Source organism: Lepus europaeus, chromosome 7 (genome assembly GCF_033115175.1).
Source record: "Lepus europaeus isolate LE1 chromosome 7, mLepTim1.pri, whole genome shotgun sequence".
Classification (NCBI taxonomy): Eukaryota; Metazoa; Chordata; class Mammalia; order Lagomorpha; family Leporidae; genus Lepus; species Lepus europaeus.
Window position 1 is genome coordinate 58,430,664 of NC_084833.1, and position 12,460 is coordinate 58,443,123.

The 12,460-nt window shown below is 36.7% G+C and overlaps 1 protein-coding gene across 1 annotated transcript; it reads right to left on the reverse strand.

Annotated features, from left to right (window-relative positions):
- Positions 1-5,764: 5,764 nt before the first annotated feature.
- Positions 5,765-6,727, reverse strand: LOC133763766 (olfactory receptor 10A5). The gene has a single exon (XM_062197514.1). It carries the CDS (start codon positions 6,722-6,724, stop codon positions 5,765-5,767), a length of 960 nt encoding a protein of 319 aa, XP_062053498.1. The 5' UTR covers positions 6,725-6,727.
- Between the last annotated feature and the right edge of the window lie 5,733 nt (positions 6,728-12,460).

The following is a 12,460-nucleotide window of genomic DNA, read 5'->3' on the forward strand; positions in this document are numbered from 1 at the left end:
CTAGAAACTGAATTCCATATCTCTCTGCCATGCCCCCATAATGAGAGATGCTCTTCTATATTTTGCCATTTCAGTAAAGGTGAATTCTGTCAATTTGGTTGCTTATGCCAGAATGTGGACATAGTCTTTGCTGCCTTCTTATTCTTCTTCAAATGACAGATACAATCTGTCTTAACAAATCTTGTCAATTTTATATTCCAAATGGGTTTAGAATCTGAAATGTCATCTCCACTGGTACTATCCTAAACTAAACCAGCACTATGACAATCTTTCTCTTACATTCTTGCAAAAACATTTTCTACCTACTAGCTATTCATTTCTTTTTATGTTTTTTTAATCACCCTCTTAATGAAACCGTTTCAGTGATTACCATCACATATGAGTATAGGTTAAACTCCAAAATACTTAACATAATAAAAATGATTTCCTATATAAGCTGACCTCTACCTTCCTATTATAACTATTTTCCTCTTGTTTCCCATCTTTACAATGTTTCAAGCAATAATAGGTTTTCTTGTACTTTTACAATGCACTCAAGTTCTTTTTCACCTACAACTTTCGGGTGTTTTTCCATCAGTAGTACCATTTTTATATCTTATATAAATTAGTTTGAAATCATCATCCAAGGAACTCTTATTTCTTTATTACTATTTGTTTTAACATCCTTTCTTCCTTCTATGGGAAACTTAATTTTATATGTGAGACTATTCAGATACTCCCCAGTATAATCACATGGCCCTAGCACTTGCTGAAAGCCAATTTTCTGAATGATGGCCTTATTAGTTTTCCATCCTGTTGATGAATTTTAGAAAAATCCAGGTGGGCATATTGTGATTGTTCTAATACATTTGTGGATTTCTATGAAGTTATAGTTGATAATTTTTTATTGTTTCTTTGTGGTAACAAGTACAGTATTGTTAAATTTCTTGGAGGCATCAAACATCTCAAAAATTTTAAATGTCTTCTGTTGTCCAAACTTTTAGTGCATATCCTTATGATTATTATGACAAAATGTAAAAATTGCATCAATGCTTCAAATTACTATGAATTATTAGATAAAGGTGTTGAAAGCACTAGGCAGGTCATCAGAGAAAAAATTAAATATCTCACACATCACACCAGAAAAATTCCTGTTTGCAAAAAGATTGAAATATTAAATGATAAATTCAGAGAAGCAATGATAGAAATAATAATAAACATCGGAACGGCGCGGTGCGCCGGCCGCAGCGCGCTACCGCGGCGGCCATTGGAGGGTGAACCAACGGCAAAAGGAAGACCTTTCTCTCTGTCTCTCTCTCTCACTGTCCACTCTGCCTGTCAAAAAAAAAAAAAAAAAAGAAAAGAAAAAATATTTTTGTAGAATCAAGTGTGACACTTAAACCTGAGGGACAAAAGTAAGTAGAGAAAGAAGTAACAAAAAGATAAAATTTTTTTTTCAATTCATTTCAAGAAGCCTATTATCTACCTATTATACGAATAATCAGTACTAACAGAGCTACCATATGACATATTTGTGCACAAAGGATATAGAGGAAAGAAGAAATAGATGCAATGACTTTCAATATGATTAGAAATTAAGACAGGTAAAATTAAAACTGTAGGTAGAAAAATTTTTCACCTTTAAAACTGGCATAAATCCAAAGATTTAAAACAAATATTTTTGAAAGGCAATAAAGAATAAGACAAAATCATTATTCATAGAAATGCAAATTGGTACAAGCTTTCTGTAGGGTAATCTGTCTTCATTTTTTTAATATTTGTTTTAATGAATCATCAAGGCTAGTTCTTATTCTTGTCATGTTTTTATTTCAAGTTATACTAGAGATCCTAGATAGTACAACAAGGTAGTATAAAGAGAAAAAGTATGTAAAGCTTAGAAAGAAAGAAGAAAACTATATTGGCACATTATATGATTATGTAGAAAATTCAGATAATTTCATGGGTTTTCACTCTAATTCTATATTTGGAAATTGATTTTAGTATGGTTAGCACAATTACAATTAAATTATAAAAATGTTCATCATATTACATTTTATACTGGACAAAACTTGGATTATAGAAAATAGAGTTAATATAAGAAAAGTAATTCATGACACTTAAATACATATTGATATACTTTACATATTATTTTAAAATTACATAGTTAAATATCATTCTTACAAGTATAATATTATAAAATAATTATAATTAGGTTTATAAAGGTTACATTTATTATCCAACTTAATTTTTACAGCTATCCTGTGTGGAAATTCTCATGGTTATCTCCACTGTTAGATTAAGAAACTGCTTTAGTGCTTTAAATAATTTATTGTGTTGCAATCTGGCATTCCTAGTTAATTATTGAGTGTCAAAAATAATTCTAAAAATGTCCATACAGTATGGATGCAACTGTCAGAAATCATTACAAATAAGTACAGTAAGTATTATTATCATTTGTCTCTGGGTAATAAGAATTGGGTGAATTTTTTCTTTTTACTTTCAATTCTTTTCTCAAGTTGTAATGGGAATGGTTTTCTGACTATACAACGTAAACCATCTCATTACATAGAATTATATCAGAGACATTATCCAAAATAACTGCATAAGGATGTCCTCTACAGTAATGGCAAGTGGTCAGAAAGTTTGTTTCTTTTATTATAAAACTATGCACTTACTTTTATGAAAAATTATTCTATTAAGCTCTTCATTGTATTAACATAACTCCTAGATAATTAAAATGGGAAAAATTATAGTTCTTGTGAGAATATCAGTTTCAAATGCCTGATCTACTATTTGCTCACTGTATGATTTTGGGGTTCTCTGAACCTGTTTCAGCCTTTTAAAACGACTATAATAAATATAAGTAGTAAAGGGACTATGGCAGCATCAATTCAAATAAAGTGTGAGGTATTTGGTGAATGCTGGGAGTTGGAGAAGAAACAAGAAAGCAAGGTAGAAGCAAATTATGTGTGGATTCCATGTATTCCTAAGGAAAAAAAAAAAAAGCATGTGGAAGCAACGTGATGTTGGGCCTTGGAATTTTAGTATTTGTTCAAGGGCAGGATGAACTGAGTCAGAATTGTTTTATACTTCAGAATAGGTCTAGTTTAGGTATACAATCTTGTGTGTTGAGAAAAGTAGAACATGATACACTCTTAGTTTCTAGTGCCTTAATACATCAAGTTTCAATTTTTGTGTATTTCCATCACTAGTGCTTAAATGACTGAGATCCATAGCTCAATTACTACAGTAAAAATGATCAAGAAATGTTATAAAAATACCCCATTTTTAATTTACACCCATTATTCTACTGACCTTTGAAGATAAAGAGGTCTGTATTTTCTTTTCTGCTTATTACGCAAATATTTGAAAACAGCACGTCACAGATTCTTACCTTAAATCATTGCTCCTACAGTCTCTCAATCTCTAAATGCTCTGATCATACTTGCGTGTTACTTTCTAAATTTGTTTACCAATATTTGTCTTACAAAAGGATATTCCAGGTGCTGGTGTTGTGGCATAGCAGGTTAAGCCGCTGCCTGTGATGCCGGCATCTCATATGGGCACCAGTTTGAGATCCAGGTGCTCCACTTCCAATCCAACTCCCTGCAAATGTGCCTGGGAAAGCAATGGAGGATGGTACAAGTGCTTGGGCCCCTACACCTACATGGGAGACAGAAGAAGCTCCTGGCTGTTGACTTTGGCTTGCCCCAGACCCAGCTGTTTTCGACCATTTGTGGAATGAACCAGCAGATGGAAAAATCTCTCACTCTCTCTCTGTGAATCTGCTCCTTCCCCTGTAACTCCTTCAAGTAGATTTAAAAAAATAAATTAAAAATAAAAAATAAAGATATTCCAAATGAAATGAGATCATAATGAAATAATATGATACTATTTTTTGGTTAAGCTATACAACTCTAATTATATTTCTGCTAATGCAGTTTAAAGTGGTTTCTCACATCTTTTTCGCATACAGCAGTGTGCACTACGGTCTCTCCCACTGTTTTTTTTTTTTAAGATTTATTTTATTTATTTGAAAGAGTTACAGAGAGAGGTAGAGACAGAGAGAGAGATCTTCCATCCACTGGTTCACTCCCCAGATGACCGCAAATGGCTGAGCTGTGCAGATCCGAAGGCAGGCACTGGGAGCTCTTGCCGGGTCTCCACATGGGTGCAGGGGCTCAAGGACCTGAGCCATCTACTACTGCTATCCCAGGCCATAGCAGAGAGCTAGATTGGAAGAGAAGCAGCCGAGGCTAGAACTGGTGCCCATATGGGAAGCCGGCACTTCAGGCCAGGGCTTTAACCCGCTGTGCCACAGCACCGGCCCCTCTCCTACTGTTTTTATAAGATGTTCTTTAATCTGAATCTGAATTACTTAATTAGCTATGCATTGAACATTACTGAAAAAATCAAGGAATTAAGATTTAAATGACTGAGTTTTAGTTCTAATTATATATGTGACCAAATACCTTTCAGTTTTGTTTTCCTTAGCCAGAAAATGAATTTTCTCTTAGAATTACTTCATATGGATATCATTGATGATTAAATTATTAACATCTGATAGCAATGATTGAAAATTATGGTCCTTTGTATTTTAACATTGGCAACATGCAAAATTAAAATAAAGTCACTAAATGAAATATATTAAAGTTGTTTAAAAGGCTTATATTGGAGTAAGCCGAGATCCACTCTAAGCCTTGAATAAAGCAGTACCATGATTGAAATTCTGTTTGTGAACATTTGAAATGAATTAAAAAGACGAAAGAACCTGAAAATGGATTTGGGGAGAGGATTAGAAATTCAGGTCTCTCTACTTGTGAAGAATATCCTGAGGAAGAGTCCATTTAGGCTTTTCGGGTTGTAAAAGAATACTCTTAGGGATTAGTGAACCACGTTTCTCTAACTCTGTTAAAGCAATCCATTGTCCTCTATGCATGATAAATATCAACAAACCTAAGGGTCACCTCTGTCTCAGAGGTATGAAAAATGAAATGAAGGAGCAAGGAAGGCTATGTACTAGTAGGAATGACATCAGTTAGTTATTCCTGCTGAAGAGAGTTAGACTTGTCCAAAGGATGTTAAAAGGACAAGATGACCCAATGTGTCATCTTTTTTTCTTTTTTTAAAAAAGATTTATTTATTTATTTGAAGGCAGAATTAGAGAGAGAGAGAGAGAGAGAGAGAGAGAGAGAGAGAGAAAGACAGCGAAAGAGAGAGAAAGAAAGAGAGAAAGAGAGAGAGACTTTCATCCACTGGTTCACTCCCCAGATGGCTCCAACAGCCGGAGCTGCACTGATCCAAAACCAGGAGCCAGGAGATTCTTCCTACGCAGGTGCAGGGGCCTAAGTACTTGAGACATCTTCCACTGCTTTCCCAGTCCATAGCAGAGAGCTGGATTGGAAGTGGAGCTGCCAGGACTCAAACCGGTGCCCACATGGGATGCCGGCTCTGCAGGCAGTAGCTTTGCCTGCTGTACCACCCACAGTGCCAGCCCCTTTATGCTTTTTCTCATTTTGTGTCCCCAAATTCACATCACAAGGAGTTTTTAAATGCCCACAATGCATGTCATATTGTGCATATTAGCAAAGTAAATACTCAGAAAGGATGGGCCACAGAAGTGTCAATATTAATTTTATCAATAAGGAAGATAGAGTAAGTTTCAAGTTTGGCAGATTGTAATTTTAGGTCTAAGCTACGTTGGTGCTCTTTTATCTTCCCCAAGATCCATTGCAATAGCTGGGATTCACTCCAACGGAGCCATGAAGAGAGGCAGAGAGGATGTCTACAGCTTGTGGTTTCTCGGGGCTAGTGCCTTGTGGAAGGTCCTGCCGAGGGCATTCTTCACCTCATTATTTCTCAGGCTATAGATGATAGGATTCAACATTGGAGTCACAACAGTGTAGGACAATGATAGAAGCTTCTTGCTCTCAGGAGAATTATTTGACTTAGGCCGGAAATAAGTGAGACTTGAGGATACATAGAAAAGGGAGACAACAAGGAGGTGGGAGGAACAGGTAGAGAAGGCTTTACGCTTGCCCCTAGATGATGGAATCTTGAGGATGGCAGCAGTGATGCGAGTGTAGGAACACAAGATCAGCAAGCAGGGGATCATGACAACCAGAATGGTTCCCACGATGGCGTAGACCTCAAACAGTGCTGTGTCTGCACACACCAGCCTTAGCACAGGTGGGCTGTCACAGAAGAAGTGATTCACTTTATTGGTGCCACAGAATGGAAAGCTGAAAAGCCATGTAGTCTGCACAGTAGCTACAGGAAAGCCTGGAAACCAGGAGGCAGCAGCCAGTTTGGCACGTGTCCTTTCATTCATGATGACTGGGTAGTGTAAGGGACTGCAGATGGCTACATAGCGGTCATATGCCATGGTGGCCAGGAGGAAGCATTCAGCCACCCCAAAGAAGAAGAAGAAATACATCTGAGTGGCACAGCCAAGGAAGGAGATGGTTGTATCCTGGGCAAGCAGGGTCCCCAGCATCTTGGGCACAATGACTAGGTTGAAGCCAATTTCTAAGAAGGACAAGTTCCTGAGAAAGAAGTACATGGGACTGTGCAGCATGGGATCTGCCAGTGTAACCAGAATGATGAGGCTGTTTCCCGTTAGGGTGACCAGGTAGATGATTAGAAATGTCAGGAAGAGCAATGACTGAATTTCGGTGGGTAAGGAAGAGAAGCTCATGAGGATAAACTGACTTACTCTTGTCCAGTTTCCAGCAGCCATAGGCATGGGCATAAATCCTGAGTGTGGTCTTGGAGAGAGGTTTTTTTTCTTGGATGTGTCAGATTCTGGATTTGCTTTTCACAGTCCTCCTTAATGTCAGGGAATGAGGAAGTCAGGATTTCAGATATAAGAGAAAGGGTCTTATTCCTCTAAGAATAAAGATACGAGAAAAAATGCCCAGAGTTTAAGCTCTGTGATGGACAATGGTGCATCCTTCCTTATTATTATACATTTTTATAGTCCATTGTCCACATTGTCACACTATTTCCTATTTCCACAAATACTGCTTTCTTGCTGAATGATTACTTTTGTAATGGAGTTAACTGAGAGGGATTCACAGACAATAGGGTAGAGTCAGTTTAAAAAAAGAAATTGACATTCATATCTCTAATATATCTTCCTTTATCAAAAATTCATTCTTTTTGTCTCCTTCGTAACTATCAGAATTAATTCTTATATCTATGGACTGTACTCCAAAAACAATTTGATAGGGTATGCACTGGAAAGCCATGTATTTTTGTACTATATATATATTTTTTATTTGACAGATAGAGTTAGACAGTGAGAGAGAGAGACAAAGATCTTCCTTCTGTTGGATCACCCCGCAAATGGCCACTATGGCCGGAACTACGCTGATCCGAAACCAGGAGCCAGGTGCTTCCCCCTGACCTCCCATGTGGGTGCAGGGCCCATGCACTTAGACCATCCTCCACTGCCTTCCTGGGTCACAGCAGAGAGCTGGACTGGAAGAGGAGCAACCGGGACTGTAACCTGGCACCCATATGGGATGCCAGCACCTCAGGCAGAGGATTAACCAAGTGAGCCACGGTGCTGGTCCCTGTACTATATTTTCTTTTGAGATGACACAAAGTAGGAAAGGGAAGATGAGATGATGCATTAGGGTATTGTCATTTAAATGAACTTCCCCCACCCCAATGTGGGAACTATAGACTATTTCATATCACATGATAACTTTCTGGCATAATCAGACTGTGGAGAACAACTTAAGCAATTTTCTCTTCAGATCAGCAAACATATAATTGACAATTGTCAGTAACTGCATTATGCTGTAATTTTGTTTTATATCTTTATTATGTGAAATATTTTATAGTTTCTTCATGCAGCTTTAAGTTCAATATATTTGAATGAAGTCCTAGGCATTTTATATGCAAGAAGAATTCAATAAAGAATCTTGGAGTAATGCAAAGAAACCTAGTCAAACTCTTACCTTTAATCATATAAAATTATTTTAAATATGGATAATGATTTAAATTTTGAAATAAAGCATTGGAAAGTAACTTTATATTTAGTTATGGATGCTGATGATTTTTCTAAACAATATACTAAACAGCATTCACAAAGAAAAAATGATTGTCCAGTTCAAAAATTAAATGATGCCAAACATTTTAAAACTCCAAAATAAAATAGATTAAATAAAAAATAAGTATATGGCAAAAAATTATTCTATTAATTTCTAAAGAATAGAAAATTAAACAAAAGATGCATAAAAACAGATATGTGGACCCATAAAACAGAAAGTTAGTTTAAGAAGTTGGAAAGACAAAGTAAGAGCTATAACTATAAAGTTTCTAGAAACAAAGGGAAAAATCATCACATTTTTCTTGATGATGAATTTTTGGATGTGATTAAAAATGTATAAGAAACAAAAGCAAATTGGGCACAAACATACCGTTTGTATTGATTATGGCAGATATTTCATATATGTAGCTAGGTGGATATTATATGTTACAAAATAGAATGCTCAGTGGAAATACATTAATTTTAAAACATTGAATTATACCCATATAGAGAGAAACTGCAACTGTATTCATGTCAATGGTAATATCTTAGTGGTATAATTATTAATATTTAAAATTTTATCTTCATATTTCATATTCCAAATATTATTTACCTTACATATTACTTAGCATTTAGATCAATAGTCACAAATTGTATTGAGAATAAAATACTGATGTAACTCACACAATTCAAACTTACAAGACAAATGGAAAATTTGGAATAATATTTGTAGTAATTAATTCAGCAAGTAAAAAAATGTTTAATTTATAGACAGCTCATACAAATCATTAGGAGGAAAATATCCCTCCCTCCAAAAAATAGAATGCAGAAATATTAAATTCACTGAAAATTCTAATAAGGAATAAACAGAATTATCCATTTTCCAAGGAATAAAATAAAAAATTTAAAGAAATCAGAAAATTGATAACTTCAATTGTTTTCATCAGATTTAGAAAAGCAAAGATAATCATAATGTTCAGTGCTAATGAGGGGACAGTATGATAGATAATATAATGATTTTGGCTGTAAATTAGTATGTTTTCTGTAAAGCAGTTTATAATATTTACATTTAGTCTTTTAAAGTTTTCATACATTTAATTTTGAGAACCTCTTCAGAGTCTCGAAGCCAATAATTAGAACCATAGACAGATTTCACATGTATACATATTCATTGTTGTATCATTACTGCACCAAAACTGGAACCAACCATTAATCCACGTATTACTATATGTTATGACCGAAGCATTGAAGAAAATGTAATGTAATAATACAACTCATTTTGGAAGAATATTTATTGCTATTGAATGATATCTACCCTATAGCCTTAAGTTAAAAGTACACAAAAATATATGCAAATACCTAGCTTCCAATTTTATAACTCCATGCATATAAAAAAAAGACTGAAAGGATATGTAATATTTTAGTAATTATCACCTCCTAGTGGCAGAAAGATGGGATTATTTCCTTAATTTAATTTTGTGATTTTCTAAGTATTCTGTAATAAATGTTTGTTGTATAGCAGCAATGAAAACAGTAATGATAAAAATGAAATTTATGATTATATGTTGGTAACATCACCTAAATATATGATACATTTTTGCTCTGCATTTTTTTCATATTATTCTAACAACTGTCTTATTTATATCCACTATCATCCATCTCATATTGCTGATGGATAAACTGAAGTCATTTGGTAAATAATTCTGTATTCTTTTTACATAGGCAATAAAATGCAGAACCTGCATTCAAAACCATGATTGGAAATGTAAATTGAAAGTAATACTTGGATTTTTGGCAAAGCAGACACTATGTATACTGCAACATATCCTTAAATTTAATTGTTTTGGTAAACTTGCCATCCAGGTACCTTGATCTCCAGCAACACTGAGCTTATCGTTTATTGATCAAATTGCCGCCTTTCATGGTTCGATACCAGAGGTTGGAAAACTTTGCCTGTTAAAAGCCATATAGAAAATATTTTAGGCTGTGTGGGCTGTGTGATTATTAATAATTACTCAAAATTTAAACACATAAGAATTATGTAATATCATACATATAGGAAGTCACAACATAGATACAAAAACAAGCAATTTGGAGCATATGTATACATATGTGGCTGGGTTTCAATAAAACTATTTATAGACTTCAAAATTTCACATCTAAAGAATTAAATTTAACTTTCAAGTACCATGAACTCTTGATTTTTTAAAATCATCTGCAAATGTAAAATCCTTTTAAGCTCATGAACTATATGAAAGATGGAGTTGGCCAAATTATACCTGTGAGTTTTAATTTGCTAATTCCTGCCCTGCCTTTGCTCATGACCTCAGCTCTGGTTGCATGACCCTACTTCCACCTGGCTGACTTCCTTCTTCTCACCTTTAAGACTCAAATGTGTCTCCTCTGCTACATTTCCAGATAGAATTATTCCTATATTCTTTTTAAAATACTTTATTCAATTATATTTTAATTATCTATTGATATCAATTTCTCAGTTTAATGTGAAAAATCCTTCAGACTAGAGCTGCTTATTTTATTTACAGAAATAAGACCCACATATGACCAGATTAAGCCATTTATGTATGTTTTTGGATGAATGAGTATAAGAATAAATACATGGAGTAGGCATTTGGTGCAGTGATAAAAATGCTGCTTGGAGTAGATGCCACATCCCCTTACAGACTACCTAGGTTTGAGTCTTGCCACAGCTCGATTCTGACTTCCTGCTATTGCACACCATGGGAGGCAACTTAAGTAGTTAAGTACCTGGCACCAATGTCAGAAACTTGTATTGAGGTCCAGGCTCCTAGGTTTGACCTGCCGCTGCCCCTGCCTGGCCTCTTTGTGGCATTTTGGGAGTGAACCATTGATTGGAAAACCTCTGGCTCTGTTTCTCTACCTTTCAAAAAAACAAGAAGAATACATAGATTTCAGAAAGTGCATTATTTATTAGATTCTGTGTCTGCTCACCTCCTTCTATGAGCACCGTTTTAACTGGAATCCAGCCCATTTCATGACAGATGTACGATAGTGGTGAAGAGGGTTGAGAAGGACAAAGAAGTAAAGATGAAAAGCCCTGCTGGATATCACAGGGAACTTCTGCAAACTATTGGCCGCAGGTCGTGGGCCACAAATTCCGGTGGCTCTGGGAGCTGGGACACCCTCTCCTGTGGCTTCACAGTCCCTCCCCTTGGTGCTCACTCAACAAGGCCTCTCATGCCTTGTCTGGTTTTCTGTAGGCTCAATGGCGAGCAGGCCTTGGTGGGGCCATCTGCAAGTGTGGATTGTGCACAGGAGCCTGGTGCTGGAGTCTGTGGCAGGGCAGGGGTTTCTGAGGCAGACCCGGGGTGCAGGGTAATGGGGGAGGGGTCCAAAGTGAGAGACACTGCAGAAGCTGGCAGCCAGCCCACAGGCTCCTCGTCAGTCCCTCCAGAACTACCCCCTCTGCCGCTTACACCCCCCACCCTGCTTCAGAGCTCTCTTTGTTAATCATTTGTCCCAAGAACTGGAGCCTACTCATCTAAGCCTTTCATAACCACAGTATTGACATAAAGAACAAATATACCCCGATATCTCTTGAGTGTTCCACCAAGGCAAGTTTTCCTTGAGTTAATCAGTGGAAAATCAGCACCTGGTGGCATATAGATCCTGTTAAGTCTCCAGACTCTGTAAGCTTCCTGACCCAGAAAAATTTAGAGACAAGAATTGGAAAAACCTCGATAATATAAATTTTTGGGGGGTCTCAGATCTCATCTTTTTAAAAAAGAGTTGATTTATTTATTTGAGAGGCAAAGTTACAGACAGAGAGAGGGAGAGCCAGGGTCTTCCATCTGCTGCTTTACTCCCCAAATGGCTACAATGGCCTAAGCTGAACTGACCAGAAGCCAGGTGCCACATGGGTCTCCCATGTGGGTGTAGGAACCTAAGCACTTGGGCCATCTTTCACTGCTTTTCTAGGCCTCAAGCAGAGAGCTGGATCAGAAGAGGAGCAGTAGGGACAGGAACCTGTGCCCATACGGGATGCCACTGTTGCAGGTGGAGGCTTAGCCTGCTATGCCACAGCGCTGGGCCCCCTCAGATCTCACTTATCATATGACACAGAAAGGGAAATGAGGTTCAAAATAGAAAGGAACCTAGAGAATCTTCCCAGAATGGATAGATAGAATTAGATGTTCTCTCAAAGCCTGCCAAAACCTTGTCCAGCTTAGTAACTGAACCTGATCAGGGCCCCTGGTTGATTTGTTCCTTGGTAAGGAGCCTTACCTGTATCCAGTACCTGTGTCCAGTAGGGCCATCTGCTTTGATCCCCTCTGCCTCATGCCTGTGCTTCACACTTGTCCTTGAGCATTTGAAGAGATCTGGCTCTGTTTCAGAAGAGCTGGAGGAGAAACCCAGGAAGTCTTATTCCCTGAATCATTATCGGCTACACCTGGGTTTGCTCAC